The sequence below is a fragment of the Sceloporus undulatus genome, chromosome 2 (assembly GCF_019175285.1).
Source record: "Sceloporus undulatus isolate JIND9_A2432 ecotype Alabama chromosome 2, SceUnd_v1.1, whole genome shotgun sequence".
Lineage (NCBI taxonomy): Eukaryota > Metazoa > Chordata > Lepidosauria > Squamata > Phrynosomatidae > Sceloporus > Sceloporus undulatus.
The window spans coordinates 64,598,264-64,614,988 of record NC_056523.1 but is presented as its reverse complement, the minus strand read 5'-3'; the positions used below and the strand labels follow the sequence as shown (position 1 = coordinate 64,614,988).

Below are 16,725 nucleotides of genomic sequence, written 5' to 3'. Positions count from 1 at the left end.
CTGCAGAAATAATGTAGTTTGATACCACTTTAATTATCATGGCTCCATCCTATGGAATCCTGGGATTTGTAGTTTGTTGTAGTGACAAAGAAGGCTAAATCTCTCACAAAACTATCAATTCCATAGTATTGTCCCATTGCAGTTTAAGTGTTGTTAAATTGAATTAATTCTGCAATGTAGATGCAGCTCTTGTGACTGATCTGCTGGCTCCTGACCTTGGACTGTGTTTTGATTAATCTAAATGGTTAATCTAAATGAATGTAAGTCTCCAGGACCTGATGAACTACATCCAAGAGTATTAAAAGAACTGGCAAATGTAATATCAGAGCCATTGGCAATAATGTTTGAGAACTCCTGAAGAACAGGAGAAGTCCCAGCAGACTGGAGGAGGGCAAACGTTGTCCCCATCTTCAAAAAGGGGGAAAAAGAGGATCCCAACAATTACCATCCAGTTAGTCTTACCTCAATACCAGGAAAGATCCTAGAGCAGATCATTCACGGGATTTGCTCCTGCAGCATTCCTGTTTCTTCCCGGGTTGGGTCTTCTCTGGTTGTGACGTCGTCTGAAAATCTTCGCCTGTGAACTCATAACTTTGGCCCAGGGTACTTGGAGGACCGCCTCTCCCCATATAATCCGCCCCGCACTCTCAGATCGGTCGGGAAGCAGCTGTTAAGGGTTCCCAAGACAAGATATATCTTGTCTTCTCAAAGGGCATTTTCGGTCTTGGCCCCGCAAACCTGGAACTCCCTTCCCGACAACCTCCGCTCTGTCACCTCCCTTGACCACTTTAGGAAGGAACTCAAAACCTATCTCTTCCGACAAGCTTTCCCCCATGTGTCTTGACATCTGTCCTCTCCCCTATTACTCAGTTGCTATTCAGCTAGTTTGTTTTTGGTTTTATTTTTTGAAATTGTATGTGTTTTATCGGGATGTGTTTTATGATGTTTTAACTTGGTATGTTTTTATATTGTATATTGTATTTCTACACGTATGTTGTAACCCGCTTTGATCTCTGGAAAAGCGGGCTAGAAATAAACATTATTATTATTATTATTATTATTAAACAGAGAGTCTGTGAACATCTAGAAGGCAACATCATAATTACAAAAAGTCAACATGGTTTTCAGAGAAACAAGTCATGCCAGACAAATCTTATCACTTTTTTGATAAAATTATCAGCTTGGTAGATGAATGGAATGCTGTGGATATAGTATATCTTGATTTCAGTAAGATATACTGAAGGTTCCCCATGACATTCTTGCAAACAAGCTTGTAAAATGTGGGCTAGCCAAGGCAACTGTTATATGGATTTGTAATTGGTTGTCTAGCGAAACACTGGTTCTTTTTCATCCTGGAGAGAAGTGACCAGTGGGGTGTCACGGGGTTCTGTCCTGGCCCAGTGCTATTCAACATCTTTATCAATGACTTGGATGACAGAATTAGGGGCATGTTTATCAAATTTGCAGATGACATCAAATTAGGAGGAATAGCTAACACCCCAGAGGAGAAACTCAAAATTCAAAATGACCTGAATAAACTGGAAAGCTGGGCCAAAGCTAACAAAATGAAATTCAACACGGAGAAATGTAAGGTATTGCACTTAGGGCAGAAAAACAAAATGCATAGATATAGGATGGGGGACACCTGACTTAAGGAGACTACATGTGAAAGGGATCAGGGAGTCCAAGTAGACCATAAGTTGAACATGAGTCAACAGTGTGATGAGGCAGCTAACAAGGCCAATGCAATTTTAGACTGCATCAATAGAAGTATAGTGTCTAGGTCAAGGGAAGTAATAGTGCCACTCTATTCTTCTTTGGTCAGGCCCCACCTGGAATATTGTGTCCAGTTCTGGGCACCACAATTCAAAAAGAACATTGAGAAACTGGAGCATGTCCAAAGGAGGGCAACTAAAATGGCGAAGGGTCTGGTAACCATGTCCTATGAGGAGCGAGTTAGGGAGCTGGGTCTGATTAATCTGGAGACAAGAAGGTTAACAGGTGATATGGCAGCCCTGTTTAAATATTTGAAGGGATGTCATATTGAGGAGGGAGTAAACTTGTTTTCTGCTGCTCCAGAGACTAGGACCCAGAACAATAGATGCAAGCACCTGGAAAAGAGATTCCACCTCAACATTAGGAGGAACTTCCTGACAGTAAGGATTGTTCAACAGTGGAACACACTCCCTCGGAGAGTGGTGGAGTCTCCTTCCTTGGAGGTCTTTAAACAGAGGCTGGATGGTCATCTATTGGGGATGCTTTGATTGAGAATTTCTGCATGGCAAGGTGTTGGACTGGATGGCCCTTGTGGTCTCTTCCAACTCTATGATGCTATGATTCTATGATGTTGCCTATTGAACTAGCCCTGCTCACTGTCTGCTTCAAAATGGAATGCTTAGACCCTGTTTGTTTTGTGGCATTGACTCCCCGCACTTGGCCTACCTAGCTCTCTGGTAGAACTTTTCTTGGGTATATCCACATTACACAATCTTAGCAGATCACTATCATTTTCACTGCCATAGCTCCATCCTATGGAACCCTGGGATTTTTGCTGATATACTGATTTTCTCATTGCACAACTGCAGTCATATGATTCCATATTTTACTGCCATGGAATTCTGGGATCTGCAGTTCAAGGAGGGGTGCTCAATCAGAGAGTTCTAGTGCCTCACCAAAATACAAATCCCAGGATTTAATAGGATGCATTCATGGCAGTTAAAGTGGAATGATAGTTGTATAATTGTGTAGGGACTCTTGGACTGAACAGACCACCCCTCAGGGGAAGCCTGCAGCCACTTCTGTCTTTGCTGGATTGGTGCTCTGGCAACTACATGCTGCTGCCCCGATCTGGTCTTTCCACAGTTCAAAAAGGAGCCACAAAAAGTGGCTCCTTTTGTGCCGCTGAAATGACCCAATAGCCACTGCTGCTTTGACTTTTCAGCACTCCTTTGGCACTGCATCATCTGGACGCAGTGCCAGAGGAGTGCTGTGATGCCGCCTGCCATGTGGTGGGGTGTGTGGTGGCACGCCTGCATGGGGGTGGGTCAGGGCGTGCGCCGTGCGGATGCCATGCCCCACTCCACCCCAATGCCAACCTTTGATGCCAGTCTGTCAAGGCTGTCTCAGGCTGTGTGTCTACTGACTGGGGGACACTTTACTGATATGGACTCTGGATTTTTAGTCTCTCATATTTGCCCTCCTGAAAACAGGACATCAACTCTCTCTTAGTCATTCTGTCATTCATTCTTATCTCTGTTTATCTGCCATGGTCTCTTCACCATGGCGGACACTGGATGGACACTTGATCTTTTTTAAAAACAGGTGTTTTGACATCCTGGCAACAATTGCTGAGAAACAGTACAGATTGCTATCATAAATTCCTGTGAAACATGTCTGGTATAAGTGAGAACTTGGCAATCATAATGTGTGTGAGAGAGAATGAAAGGGAGAGAGTCTTGAAAGAGAAAAACCAAAAGCTTTAGTACTGTGGCAAGCATAGGTATGCTTTATTGAAACCAACAAATTTCTTGCACAATTTTTAATGAAATATGTTGAATAACAAATGGTATCCTACTCTAACCTAATAAAGTATGGAGTGGGAGATATAGGGCAGATTACATCAGGGATATATTGATGTAGTTGTAACTGTATGTTCATAGCCAAAGTTACTGGAAGCAAAATCAGTATTGGCCTTAAAAAAGCTAGTAGTAAGGACTGTAAGCTCCGCTGGAAATACAGTAGTACTAAAGGTTCAGTGTTACAACTGAGAAATTGAATCATCCAGTTGTTGGAGACAGTTGTGCTTATATTCCTAGAAGACCTGGAGAAAATGTGAGACTGTGGTCCAGGACAGATCGGCCAAAAGCAGTGTGCTGCCGCCAATATTAGGATTCCAAAGTGTGCAGCAGCCACACGCTCCAGAACCCTAGCACATGACAGCGGTGGCATCATAACGACATCCTGTCCACATGGGCACCGCCATGATGACGTAAGCGGCATGCACTGTACAGATGTTGCTGCACATCGCTTACGTCACGAGTGTGTCAATGGCCCACTCCTGACATCCACACGGTGTCAGAAAAAGAACCCAGTTTTTCCAGGTTCTTTTTGGGGCGGAGGGACGCCGCGCAGTTTGGCTGCTGCGGCGTCTCTCCGGGGGAAAACTGGACGCCTCCAGCCCACCCTGATGGGGAGGTATGTACCAGGCCTGTGACTCCTTATTCATGGGGATATAAAGTAATGCTATACAATGCAGGCCATATATCCGACCTTACAGATTGGTTTCTTGGTACTGGCAAGCTTTCATTGAGTGATGAAAAACTGCTTCAATAAATTCATGCATCACACTGTATAATGCTAACTGAGCACTACAGACCACGTCAATATAGGTGACAGTGTGTAAGTTTTTTTGGGGGGTGTATACAGATTAATCTGAAGTAAAATAACTCTACTTGTTTCTTAAATATAGCCACATTTTAAATGCTACTTAGCTTGAGAACAAGATTTGCATAATATCAGTATTATTGATTTGCATTGGGAATGCTTATATAGCTGAATGCCACAATAGCAGATGTTGTGGAGCCTATTTACGTGACCCTTTGGTGTACTGTTAACAAATGTAGTAATAATGTACTACAAAATAATTGATGCAGTCATACATCTTACTTATTGTTGGATTTTATTCTAACAGTAGTTATTACCATGTTGAAAAATACAGACTAGCTACAAAACAAAACAGAACTGGTGCTATGCTTTTACTACTAAGAATATGTTTAGTAATGGTGATGCAGGAGTAGCCATGCTGATCAGAAAACAAATTCCAAAGTCTGTTATAGTAATATTTTTATCCGATCAATTGAAATGGAACAAAAATATCTGTGAAAGTTTTTGAACCTTTGGGCCCCAACAGACAGGCCAAAATAAAGCTGCTTTGGGTCACTTTGGAGGTATGCTATTTCAATGATGCAGGCGTCGTAAGAGGCTGGAAGCTGCGCCAAAGCCATGCTCCAGTCCTAAGGACTGGAGCACAGCTTGGGTGCAGTTTCTGGGCTCTTAAGATGTGTGTGTCATTTAAACAGCATACCTCCAAAGTGACCTGAAGCAGCTTTATTTTGGCCAGTCCAGGTCCATAGTTTACTTGTTCAGTCAAAAGATGTTTAAAAAAACATGAAGGGGAAAAATGAGAATGAGTGACAGCATTAAGAGTCACACCATAATGGTTGCATGTTCCCTCCATTTGTACAATGATGACTTTCTCAATAGGTAACTCTCATGTTCTTGTTGAAAGGCTTTTAGCCACTGTAACACTTCATTTTGACTTCTGGTTTTCCAGGTCATGAACTTGCAATAGTGGGATTTCAGAGGAGTGCAGCTTTCTGGCTGCCTCAGAGGCTAATTTTTTTGCACGTTGCAGAATGCAGAATGATAAAATGAAGGCAATGATTGCCATAAAAATCAGAGCAATGTCCCTCCAAAAGAAATCAAGGCATTTGATTGGGAGAGGCTTCCTACATCCTTCCAGTTCATTCCCATTCAATTGACTCAAGGCTTTTGTCTTGACCGAAATTGGAGTTGCACATATGACTTTGGCCAAAGCACTTTGGTTGAAGTCTTCCAGCCACTTTTTGAGATACAAAATAGAGCAGTCACAATGCCAAGGGTTGTTGGAAAAATCAACTTCCTTCAGGTTTAAGTGGTCCAGGGCACCAGAAGGAACAGTGGTCAAACTGTTGTTTTGCAGATAAAGAATTCTGACATTAGGAAGCAGGGGAGGAATTTCTTTCAGTCTTAAAAAACTGCAGTCCAATGTCCAGCCACCCCAGAACTCTGCAAGTGGTTCACACAAACAGGGAGGACAGGGTGTAGCTTGGGCTGCATTTAAAAGCAGTAACATGAAGAGTCCTTCAGCTGTGGAGATCTTCACTCTATCCATGCTTGCAGCTGTATGGCAACAAAAAGCAGAGAATAATGGTTTGTTCTGTCTCATAATGCAAAACCAAAATGCAAAATGTGCCTGCCTGGAGCTTTTGGGACATATGCTGCACACACAACGCCTCCCAAACAATGTGGCATTGAGTGCCCTTGAATTTTACAGAGAAGGAGGAAAAAATTACAGGAGACTTGTGCTGCTTCTGTGTATTCACTCCATGCACTACTCAGCAGTTATTGTCTAACCTACCTATCCCACTTTTATAAAAACAACAAACAAAACAAATCAGAAAATGGAATTGCCCAAACTGGCTAAAAATGGCCTAGGAAGGCTATATAGGGCGTCTACTGGTTTTGGTTCAGGGCCATATATGTTAAGGAGATTGATTTGTTACATAAATATTGAGAGATCTGAGAAGGCAGATAATCATTTTGGTGTCTGGAATATAAGATACTGACTCATGCATTAGTAAATGTCCAGAGGTGCTATGGTTATTTATGTATTCTGTTTCTTCAGATCCCTCATTTCACCCTGTTCAGGTCACTGAACATCCAGGAGCTCTTCCATTGTCTCCTGTGGCCTTTTATTTAAATCAAGGTACTTCACACTTTACATGATCACTGTGACAAGTTGTCATCCAGATGAACTCTAATATGGGGCCAATTTTGTCTAAAAAAGATTAAATTGACTCCAGATTAGAGTTCATGTGGATGACTCGTTAACATGGTGAGCATATAAATTCTTACTAGGGCTGCATATTTACTGCAGAAATAATCCCATTTGACATTACTTTAACTGCCATGTCTCAGTGCTATGGAATCCCAGGAATTGTAGTTTTGTAAGGTACCAGCCCTCTTTGCCAGAGAAGGCTAAAAACCTTGTAAAACTACATCCCTATGACAAAGCCATGGCAGTTAAAATGGTGTCAAAATGGATTACTTCTATAGTGTGGATGCAGCCTAGGTTAGCTTTATGAGTTTATATAGGCGTGGTACATACCGCCATAAAGCAGCGTACCAGCGCCGGGTCTAGGGTTAGGTACCGTGTGGCAACCGTACGGTCCCTAACCCTAGAATGTACCGGTGGCATAACAATGGTGGTACACTGTGTATATGGGCGCTGCCATTGTTACGTAATCGCCGTGCGGGATCCACACATTGCCGCATGGTGCTTACTTAACGAGTGCACCAGTGGTGCACTTGTTAGACCGCCTCTGCGGCTTAAAAAGAACCCACTTTCCTCGGGTTCTTTTTCCTTTGGAGGAAAGCTGCGCGGTTTGGCATCTGCGGCTTCCATACGGAGGAAAAAAGGCCGCTGCCGCTCCAGACCTTCCCAAAGGTATGTACCGGGCCATAGATAACTAAACTATGGCAGGGTGACTGTATCATCATGTTGTGTGTCTTCAAGTCATTTCCAACTTATGGCAACCCTATCACAGGGTTTTCTTGGCAAGATTTATTCAGAGGGGGCTTGCCTTTGCCTACCTCTGCGGCTGAAACAGTGTGACATGCCCAAGGTCATCAAGTGGATTTGAACCCTGGTCTCCAGAGTTGTAGTCCAATGCTCAAACTATTAGACCATTCTGGCTTCCTCTGTATCATATTGCCAAATCACAAAGGGAAGGTTACCGTACTCCAGATGCAGATGTACAATAAAATGGTTCCCTGTATTCAGTAGCTTCCTGCCAATAACTTGTATCACATGTTTGGTCCATTACAGAGGGATGAAGGAATCTGTCTCCCCCTCCAGTTGCCTAAATAATGTCCTTGCACCTCCTCTTTTCTGTTCTGCTTCTGATGGCCACTTCACAGATGCATGCTCACTGATGACAGCAGTGTCATGGTGGCTTGCATGCATAAATGATGTATCACAGATAAAGGTGGGGAAAACTGTCCATCACCTGATGCTACTACAGTAGTGGCTCCTATATCAATGAGGTGCTGAACTTGAACTGAACTTTAGAGAAACTGTAAGATTCCCATCCCAGTTTAAATATAGGGTGAGGAAAGTGAGGTCTGTGTACCACATGTGGCCCCTCAAAACCCCAGATCAAATATGTTTTAAAGGTTTTATTGGTGATGGCAGTTTTACCCCCTGTCCCCAACACTACTTTTAAAAAAACCCAATATTTCTCTCAAATCAGATAATCAGCTGAAAAACCAGAAATGACATGATATCACACCTGAAGGCAGAATGAAAAATGATGCTTGCCCAACCCCGTTTTAAAGAAATTTTAAAAGGACATATTGTTGCTGTTGCATGGCTTCAAGTCCCTTCTGACATATGGTGACCCTGAGGCAACCCTATCACAGGTTTTCTGGGACTGAGACTGGGTTTCCATGGCTGAGCTGGGAATCAAACTCTAGTCTCCAGGGTTGTAGTCCTAGGGAGTTTATCACATGGGGGAAAAGTGGAAGTTTAAAATGGCAAGAACTCATTACAGGGCTCCCCCGGGTTACGAAATTAATTCGTTCCGCGGCGCCATTCGTAACCCGAAAAGCATTCGCAAGCCGAAGCCCCATAGGCGCTAATAGCGAAAGCCGCGATTTGGTGCGAAAAAGCGCCGAAAAGCACCAAAAATTTTTTCGTAACCCGAAATAACCTTCGTAACCCGGAACAGTTTTTTTTAATGGATTTTTTTCGTAACCCGGAAATTTCGTAACGCGGCGCATTCGTATCCCGGGGTACCAGTGTATTAATTCAAAATGGTTTTCACATGCAAATCATTGTTATCACGTGCAGAATCCAAGATCAATCTGCACTTGTGTGCAAATGCGTGAATGGTATTCACACGATGGGACCAAATGTGCCTCCATTCTGATAATGATAAAAGCACATGCATCCCAAAAAAGCAATCAAATGCACAATTGAATTTCATACATAGACTGTGACAAATCTCTATGTGTGTGTCCCTGCCTTCTCTCAGTAGCTGTTTCTTTAAGAGCTCTGGCTCGGAGGGAAGGCTGAAGCGATCCTCAGACTGTCCCCTTTAAGGAATTTTGGACTTCAGCTTCCAGAAGCCTCAGCCATGTTGGTCAATAGCCTGGGATTCTGGGAGCTGAAGTCCAAAATCCTTTAAAGGGGACAGTATGGGGATCACTGTGTCTGAAGCAGGACACAGAGAGAGAGAGAGAGAGAGAGAGAGAGAGAGAGGAGCGCGCCGGGACTCAGACAGGAATTCTGAGGCACACATTCATTCACTCTCCCGCCCCCCTCTGCCCTTGCATCAGCAATTTGTTTTAACAGCTCTGGCTTCGAAAAAGGATGGGTACTTATCTTACTTGTTTTATTTACAGTGCGCCCTTTGTTTACGCGGGGATCCGTTCCAGACTCCCCGCATAAAACAAATACTGCCTATGCTCGAGCCCCATTTAAATGGATGGGGCTTGTGCAAATGGCAGCATGGCGGCATTGCGGCGTGGCGGCGCATGCATGCCATGGGTGTGCACCCCATTCATCCCAGGTTTGATTATTATATATATTAGGCACAGGATTAAGCTAGGAAAAAATAATTCTAAACTACAGCAGGCAATTCTGAATTGAAATATTGTAAATATATTGTTAGGCATGCATGGAAGTAATTGCTTTGGCTTTCCTCTGAAAGGGGACAATCTATCAATACATTTACATAAGATGCACATTTTTGTATCATTGGAGCCAAGAGTTACAAGCAGAAATATCCAAATGTTCCCTTCATCACAGTAAAGCCAATTAAGTTTATTTGCAGATGACCAATGTATGGTAGAAACATTACATATCTTACCATTCAATTGGGGAAGCCGACAAGATTACTTCGCATGTCAAATGTGGACAAGTACACCTGGTTGTGAAAAATGAGACTAGAAGAACCCCCCAAAAGAACAACATTGTCCTGATCTGCCTCTGAGGTTATTGATAGGAAGAGGTGGTGTAGGATACAACTAGGTAGCATTGAGCCATGGTCAGAGCTGTCATCTATTAAGCCATTCTTGGAGCCACATTGCCAGTAGAGAAGATTTAGGATAGTCTCAGAACTGAAAGGACATGTCCTTCTGTTCATCACTAGGCCTAAGGCTGCATCCACACTGCAGAAAAAGTCCAGTTTGACACCATTTTAATTGCCATGGCTCAATGCTATGGAATTCTGGGAACTGTAGTTTTGTGAGACATTTAGCCTTCTCTGTGAGACAGTTCTGGTGCCACAACAAACTACAATCCCCAGAGTTCCATAGCACTGAGCCAAGTCAAACTGGATTATTTCTGCAGTGCAGATGCAGCCTCTGTCATCTGTTTTGTGAATGGTTGGATAGATTTTAGACCAGAGATAAGTCTCACCTCTAAGCCCCACGCTGCCTTCTCCTCCTGGGTCCCACTGCAGATTCCTTTTGTTCAATGGTGACTCTGCTGGGCAGGGTGGTTGTCCTTAGGCAATGAACTCTGATGAAAGAGCAGCATGGAAGGTGAGAGAAGTAAGAAGAGGAAAGGCAAAACCATGCTTAGGAAATCAGACATGGACAACAATGGGGAATGGCATTGTTGCCTTACTAACCTCCAGCTTTGTTCACCTCCTTTGCAAAAACACATATTATTACCAAGAGACTGTAGCTATCAGAGACTAAATGTTTTCCACCTGTGTTTAAAACCAAGATCAACATGTATTTGGTACATTATTTATTACATTGGCCCCATTTGAAAAGTTTAGGATGGCACACTTGGGTATTCTTCTTAAACGTCACAACACCCCGATGAATTGGTTTTAGAACAGTGAATATTTCATGGTTACCTGCTAAGTTTTCTAGCCAAAGAAGGTTTGAGTTTGAAATTCTCCCAGTCTTTATTTAACACTCTAATTGCTCCTCCATCTGCTCTCTGTCAGGATAGCATTTTTTGCCAAGAATTCTAAGTATATGGTGGGTAGTTTGTTGTTGTGTGCCTTCAAGTTGTTTCCACATTATGGTGGCCCTAAGGTGAACCTCTAATGGGATTTTTATGACAACATTTTTTTAGAGGAGGTTTTGCCTTTGCCTTCTGACACTGAGAGAATTTGTCCAAAGTCACCCAGTCAGTGTCCATAGCGAACAAGGATTCAAACCCTGGTCTCCAGCATCATAGTCCACCACTCAAACCACTACACTAAACTACACTGGCTGTCATGGTAGGTTGTAGGCAATACTAATAATAATAAATCTCCAAAACCCAAAAAACACCCTCCCCTAACACTTACTGTAGATATAAAAATATTTGTAGAAAAATATTTGTAGAAAATAACAAAAAAGTGACTACATAGATTGAGATTTGATTTTGTGTATCTATCCAAAGTGATGCCATGCCATGAAATCTAGCAGAAACTGGTAACCAAATTCTAGCAGCCTAAAGGCAGATGAGCAAATATTACTCTGAAAAATGGCCTGTGTAGCTTAACAAATGAGTTAAGCAGTGCAAAACAAAACAAAATGATCCTAGAATTACAGCTCAAAAGATTGTGGAATGTACTGCTTACCTCGTTTTGTTTTGTATAAATAGATGCTAGCTTCTTCCCAGAGAAGCTTCTACGTCTTCCAGCAGTGGACCAAATACAAAAACTCCAGGAAGGAAATGAGTTTATATAGAACTTACCACAGAAGCCAGGGCTCCTCCATTATCTGACTGAACACAGTTGCCTTTGCAAATGCACCATGCCAGCTTCCTATATAAGGAGCTATTGTTCTTACGTGCTTTAAAATTGCATTCATCAGGCAAAATGAAAATGGTTTGTTTCTTTCCCTTGGTCTATGTGCCTTTCACTAGCACAGCAGTAGATGTGGGTAACATTCTTCAAATGTGTGTGTGTGTGTGTGTGTGTCCATATGCATGCATCACATGCACATACAAGATATTATTCAATTGAGACGAGTAATGTAATGCAGGCACAATCCAATATCTATTTACTTGGGAACAAGCTCAAGTTCAGGAGAGCTCACTATAGAGTAAACATGTGTAGGATTGCAATCAATGTCTAGACCTCAAAGTCTAGTGCAGCGATTCTCCAGATGTTTTGGACTTTAGCTCTCAGAAGCCCTAGCCAGTTTGGCCAACAATCAGGAATTCTGGTCTAGTGATTCTGACATCAAAGTTTCCCAACCCCTTACCCTCCATAGTTTTAAGCATTTTTGCATGATGAAGAAATTTGGTTTCAAAAGCTATGTGCACCATTCAGAGAGAATTCAGACAGAATACATCTGTTAAGTGATTTGTGCCTAGACACAAGGAGAGCAAAGATAATAACGAATGCAGAGAAATAGAAGGTGACAACAAAAAAGAAAGAATGAGAGACCTCTTCTACAAGATCGGAGAACTCAAAGGGAAACTTCAGCCAAGAGAGGGGATGCTCTGTGACCAGCATTACATTACCAAGTAGAAAGAAAATTACAATGGAAACTATACATGGATGACCCATATAAAAGAAATGTAAGGCTGACAGATTCATTCAAGGAAGAACCATATGAAGATGAACCTCCAGTATTATAAAGTGACATGGAAGCTGCACTCAGAGCTGTTGGGGAATGTAAATCATCAGGAATAGATGACATACCCATAGGGCTGCTTCAAGCTACAGAGACAGAAACTACTCTAGTTATAATTAAAGTCTGTCAAAAAATATGGAAAACAATTATTATTATTATTATTATTATTATTATCAGAATTATACAATTATTATTATTATTATTATTATTATTATTATTATTATTATTATGTTTATGTTTATGTTTATGTTTATGTTTATTTATACCCCACCTTCCTCCCAGTACAGGAACTCAAGGTGGCTTGCAAAATAATGGTGCACAGATTGGAAATGCTCAGTATGCATCCTAATCCCCTAGGACTTCCAGGTAAGGTAATGGCCAACTGACATCACTAAGGTGGAGACAAGTCCTGGCTGGAGAATCTCTTCTTGGAGAAGGGGAGAGCACAGAGCTCACCCACAATGTTCCAGAAGCCTTGCTAAATTCATAGGGACTATAAATTTGAAGTGAGCAAATGGCAGGGACTGGAGGACAAATTCCACCAAGCTCATGCTTTAAGAACTTTAAATGAGATTTTTTATATGAGGGAAGACAGAAAATCAGAAGAAACAACAGGGCATTGGATGGAGAAGGAGGACTGAAGGGAGATAAATGGAGTATGAAGAAAAAACTATGGGTGGTGATTTGCAGCGAGGCCAAGATGTATCTAGAGATTTAGAAGTGATTTGGGAGGAACCAAGGGAAAGTATTAGATTTATCAGTAACAAAAGAAAGCAGAGGAACAACATCAGATACTTTGGAAACGCTTGAAAGCAAAACAGTAGTTGGATGATTTTCTTTAAAGGCAGTTGAGATTTTGGAGGGTAGAAGGATGAAATTTACAGTAAAGTCATTGGAGAGGGCAATAATATTTGGTGGGGAGCTTCTGAAGGACAATGATGATATTTGGTTCTCAGCTAGATATTTGGCAAGAGAGAATGATGAGTATAAATTAACAAAATCAATATGAACGCTCTTTTTTATTTTAATGACTGAGGATTATTGGATGCAATTGCAAAGGTTTGGCAACAACAACAACACCCCAAAAGTTATCTTTAAAATAAATGGCTACAGAAATTGTTTTGATGTTTGAGACTGAAGAAATAAGGACTGGTTTTACTGGAGTTAAGATGCTATCCTGTTGCTTGATGCTTGATGTTGACCTAGTTTAAGGGATGTTATTATAAAATATTTTTTTGGGGGGGGTATATGAAACTTAAGAAATTATTTTAAAAGATATAAAGGCTGATTTATATGTATGTTGGAGGGTTTGATAATTACAAAACATATTGTTATGAAGAGGAAAGGAATTAAAGTGGAATTAAGAGGAGAGGGGTGTCTTGAAAAGCAGATAAGGAAAATTATAATGAGTCTGAGAGCTTTTTAAAAAGATGAACAATTAAGCAGTATGTAACCCTGATATTTTATAACAGAAGAGTTAGTGAGAGGGAGTGACTTGTTTAGTTTAATTTAGGAAAAGATGAATAATAATATATGATAAAGACTACTAACATTTTATAAACCCTCTGTAGGAAATTTGTATGTGATTTTATAACTTTTAATGCGGACTATTAGGAAATACTTGTTATTGAAAGGGAGAAGATTTAGTCTCATAGATGAGAGAGTTATAGTCTGATTATATGCTTTAATAACCATTGAAGAGAAGTTCAGAAGTCACTTTTTGTGATTTTCTTTTTTCTTTCTTTTGCTTGCCTAATTATATCTATCTATAGTCTATCTTTCTATCTTTTCTTTTCTTTTTTATCTGTTTTCTTCTTTTTGTAGGCTGTTTGTTTCTATATATATGAAACTCTTATTGTATGTGGAAATTTTAATAAACAAGGCAACATCCTAAACTGTCAAGCTATAGCACTGAATAGTAAATTCAGGCTGGTCCATGACATGGTATTTCCTATTTCTATATATGCTTGTGCAAGCTGGACAGTGAAGAAAGTTGATAGGGAGAAAATAAACTTATTTGAAATGTGGTACGGGAAAGGGTTTGTCAGAAACTATGGACTGCTAAAAAGACAAATAAATGGGTCCTATAGCAAATCAAACATGAATTCTTCCTAGAAGCCAAGATGAGTAAAATGAGGCTGCTATACTTTGGAAATATCATGAGAAGATGTAGCTTAAAAAATACAACGAATCTGGCAATGTAGAAGACAGCATGGCAAATGGATGGACTCAATCAAGACCACACTGCAGACAGATAGACTCAGTCAAAGAAGCCATAGCCTGAGTCTGCAAGAGTCAGCAGTGAGTAGGGCTGTTGAGGATAGGATAATGTGGAAGTCTTTCATTCATAGGGCCACCATATGTTGAAGTTGACTTGATGGCAGTTAACAACAACAAGGGGTTTGACTACCTGGTTCTTACAGCCCCTTCTAATTCTGAGATCTATGGTGTTTATCAGACGAGCTCTTAAAGAGGTACTATTCCAGTGTGACTCCTCTAGCTGCCTCCTGTTGCATGCTGGGATTGGCAGTTTTAAGGAGGGGTATTTAGAATTCTCAGGCAGAGAAGTTCAGCTCCTTAAAACTGCCAATCCCAGCATGCAACAGGAGGCTGCTAGAGGAGTCACACTGGAATAGTAGCTCTTTAAGAGCATAGTGTGATAAACATCTATGATTCTATGATCAGAATTGGCATCAGAATGAACTTGGGGCAGGGTGGCAGTGGTAAAGTGAAAAGGAATACAGCTATGTAGGGTGGTATAGGACCAGATCGTAGTCCATGGGTGTTAAGAGCAAAATTATTTTGTAATTGTTAGAACATCACCTTTGATAAACATTGTCATCTTTCCCATTGGTTTCTGATTGCATCTCTCTCTTCATTTTGCACCCATATTTCCAAGTCTGTTTGATCACATCCAGCTCATTCCTCCTCCAGCCTCTGTGGAGTAATTTAAGGTAAAATCCTAGGGGCAAGTGTTCCAGCTGCCTCAGTGTGTGCATTGGTATGGGCTGGCAACTGTGACCTGTTTGCAGAATACCTTGGGCTTTCCCTTCAGGCTACAGAAGAGCTACGATGTAGCAGACACTAGCAAAATGTTCACCCTCTCGTGTCCTCAAAGCCTCCTTCCAAGGGAGTGTTTTCTTCTGGGAATTGATTATTCCATCAGTTGTGTGAGCACAGCTTGTATTTACTTCCAGAGAGACTCATGCATACAAATGATAGCGTGATTGAGCTCCTGCTGTTTTTCAAGGCAGAGCTGGGGTTCAGGACACTTGGATCAAAACTAAATGTTTGGATGAAGGATATGACCTGCCTGCCAGGGTTAGGCAGCCAGCGTAAAATTATCTGCAGAGGACAAACCACTTATCTCTCTTTAAGAAAACATTAGAATGTGCCACATTCTCTTTCATTGGAGTTATTTCTGAACTCTCTGTGCTAAAAGCATTTCCTATAACCTGATCCTGAAGGTGCAGTGGTTTTCATTGTACATCCTTCTTATATGATTCATTGTATTCAGCGAAGTTTAATGTTCTGGGTTAAGTAACCTGACTACTTAGGGACTTTTGTGTTTTTTAGTCAGAGGCTGACAGCTTGGATTTTTGTTCCCTCAAATGAGCAATCAGTTGAAGCATAAATCTCTGTGACAGTGTAGAGTAGTGATTGGGAGATCTGATTTTAGCCCCCATGGAGCTAAAGATTTCAGTAGGTTACCATTGACCAGAGAGTGGTTACCATTGACCACTCTCCCATTCATAGAATCATAGAATCGTAGAGTTGGAAGAGACCAGACTGACCAATCTCACAGAGTTGTTGTGTGGATAAAATCAGAAGCAAGAGAGAGCGGAATAAAGGTATATATATGCATAAATACTCAATAAATCAATAAAATCTGTCAAGTATCTGAGTCTGGAGACTTAAGACCTGAAGACTAATGGAGAGTGTATGTGCACAGCAGCTAGCAATTCTAAGCAGCAAGGTCACCAATGGCTAAAGAAGCTAGGACCATTAAAGAGAGGAAAAATCTCTAAGGATGCTAAACTTACACTGGTTTAAACTTAAATTAGATTAAAATAAATTAGACTCAAATACTAGGATAATCAATATACACTTTGCATTCTGTGATAAGTTAAAATGCAGATTCTTTTAAAAATTATATTTACAAAATTTAAATCAAGAGATTTGAAGTATCTACCTATCCATCTGATGCTTTTGTATTCAACTTTCTTCCAGTAGGGGGCACTGATGCCTTTTTGTTCAGAGAGAATGAAAAAGAATTTGTGAAGAACGTGTACAATGTGTTATGCTGTAGACCAG

The 16,725-nt window shown here is 41.1% G+C and overlaps 1 protein-coding gene across 1 annotated transcript; it reads right to left on the bottom strand.

Annotated features, from left to right (window-relative positions):
- Nucleotides 1-5,009: 5,009 nt before the first annotated feature.
- On the bottom strand, nt 5,010-11,536 carry LOC121922882 (platelet glycoprotein IX-like). Its single transcript, XM_042452809.1, has 3 exons — nt 11,409-11,536; nt 10,244-10,345; nt 5,010-5,940 (listed from the first exon to the last, which is right to left on the bottom strand). The coding sequence occupies exon 3, from the start codon at nt 5,930-5,932 to the stop codon at nt 5,309-5,311; it is 624 nt and encodes a 207-aa protein (XP_042308743.1). The 5' UTR covers nt 5,933-5,940; nt 10,244-10,345; nt 11,409-11,536; the 3' UTR covers nt 5,010-5,308.
- Nucleotides 11,537-16,725: the final 5,189 nt, after the last annotated feature.

Excerpts from the sequence above, each read along its gene's own strand:
- LOC121922882 (XM_042452809.1), bottom strand. The coding sequence starts at position 5,932 with ATGGATAGAGTGAAGATCTCCACAGCTGAAGGACTCTTCATGTTACTG.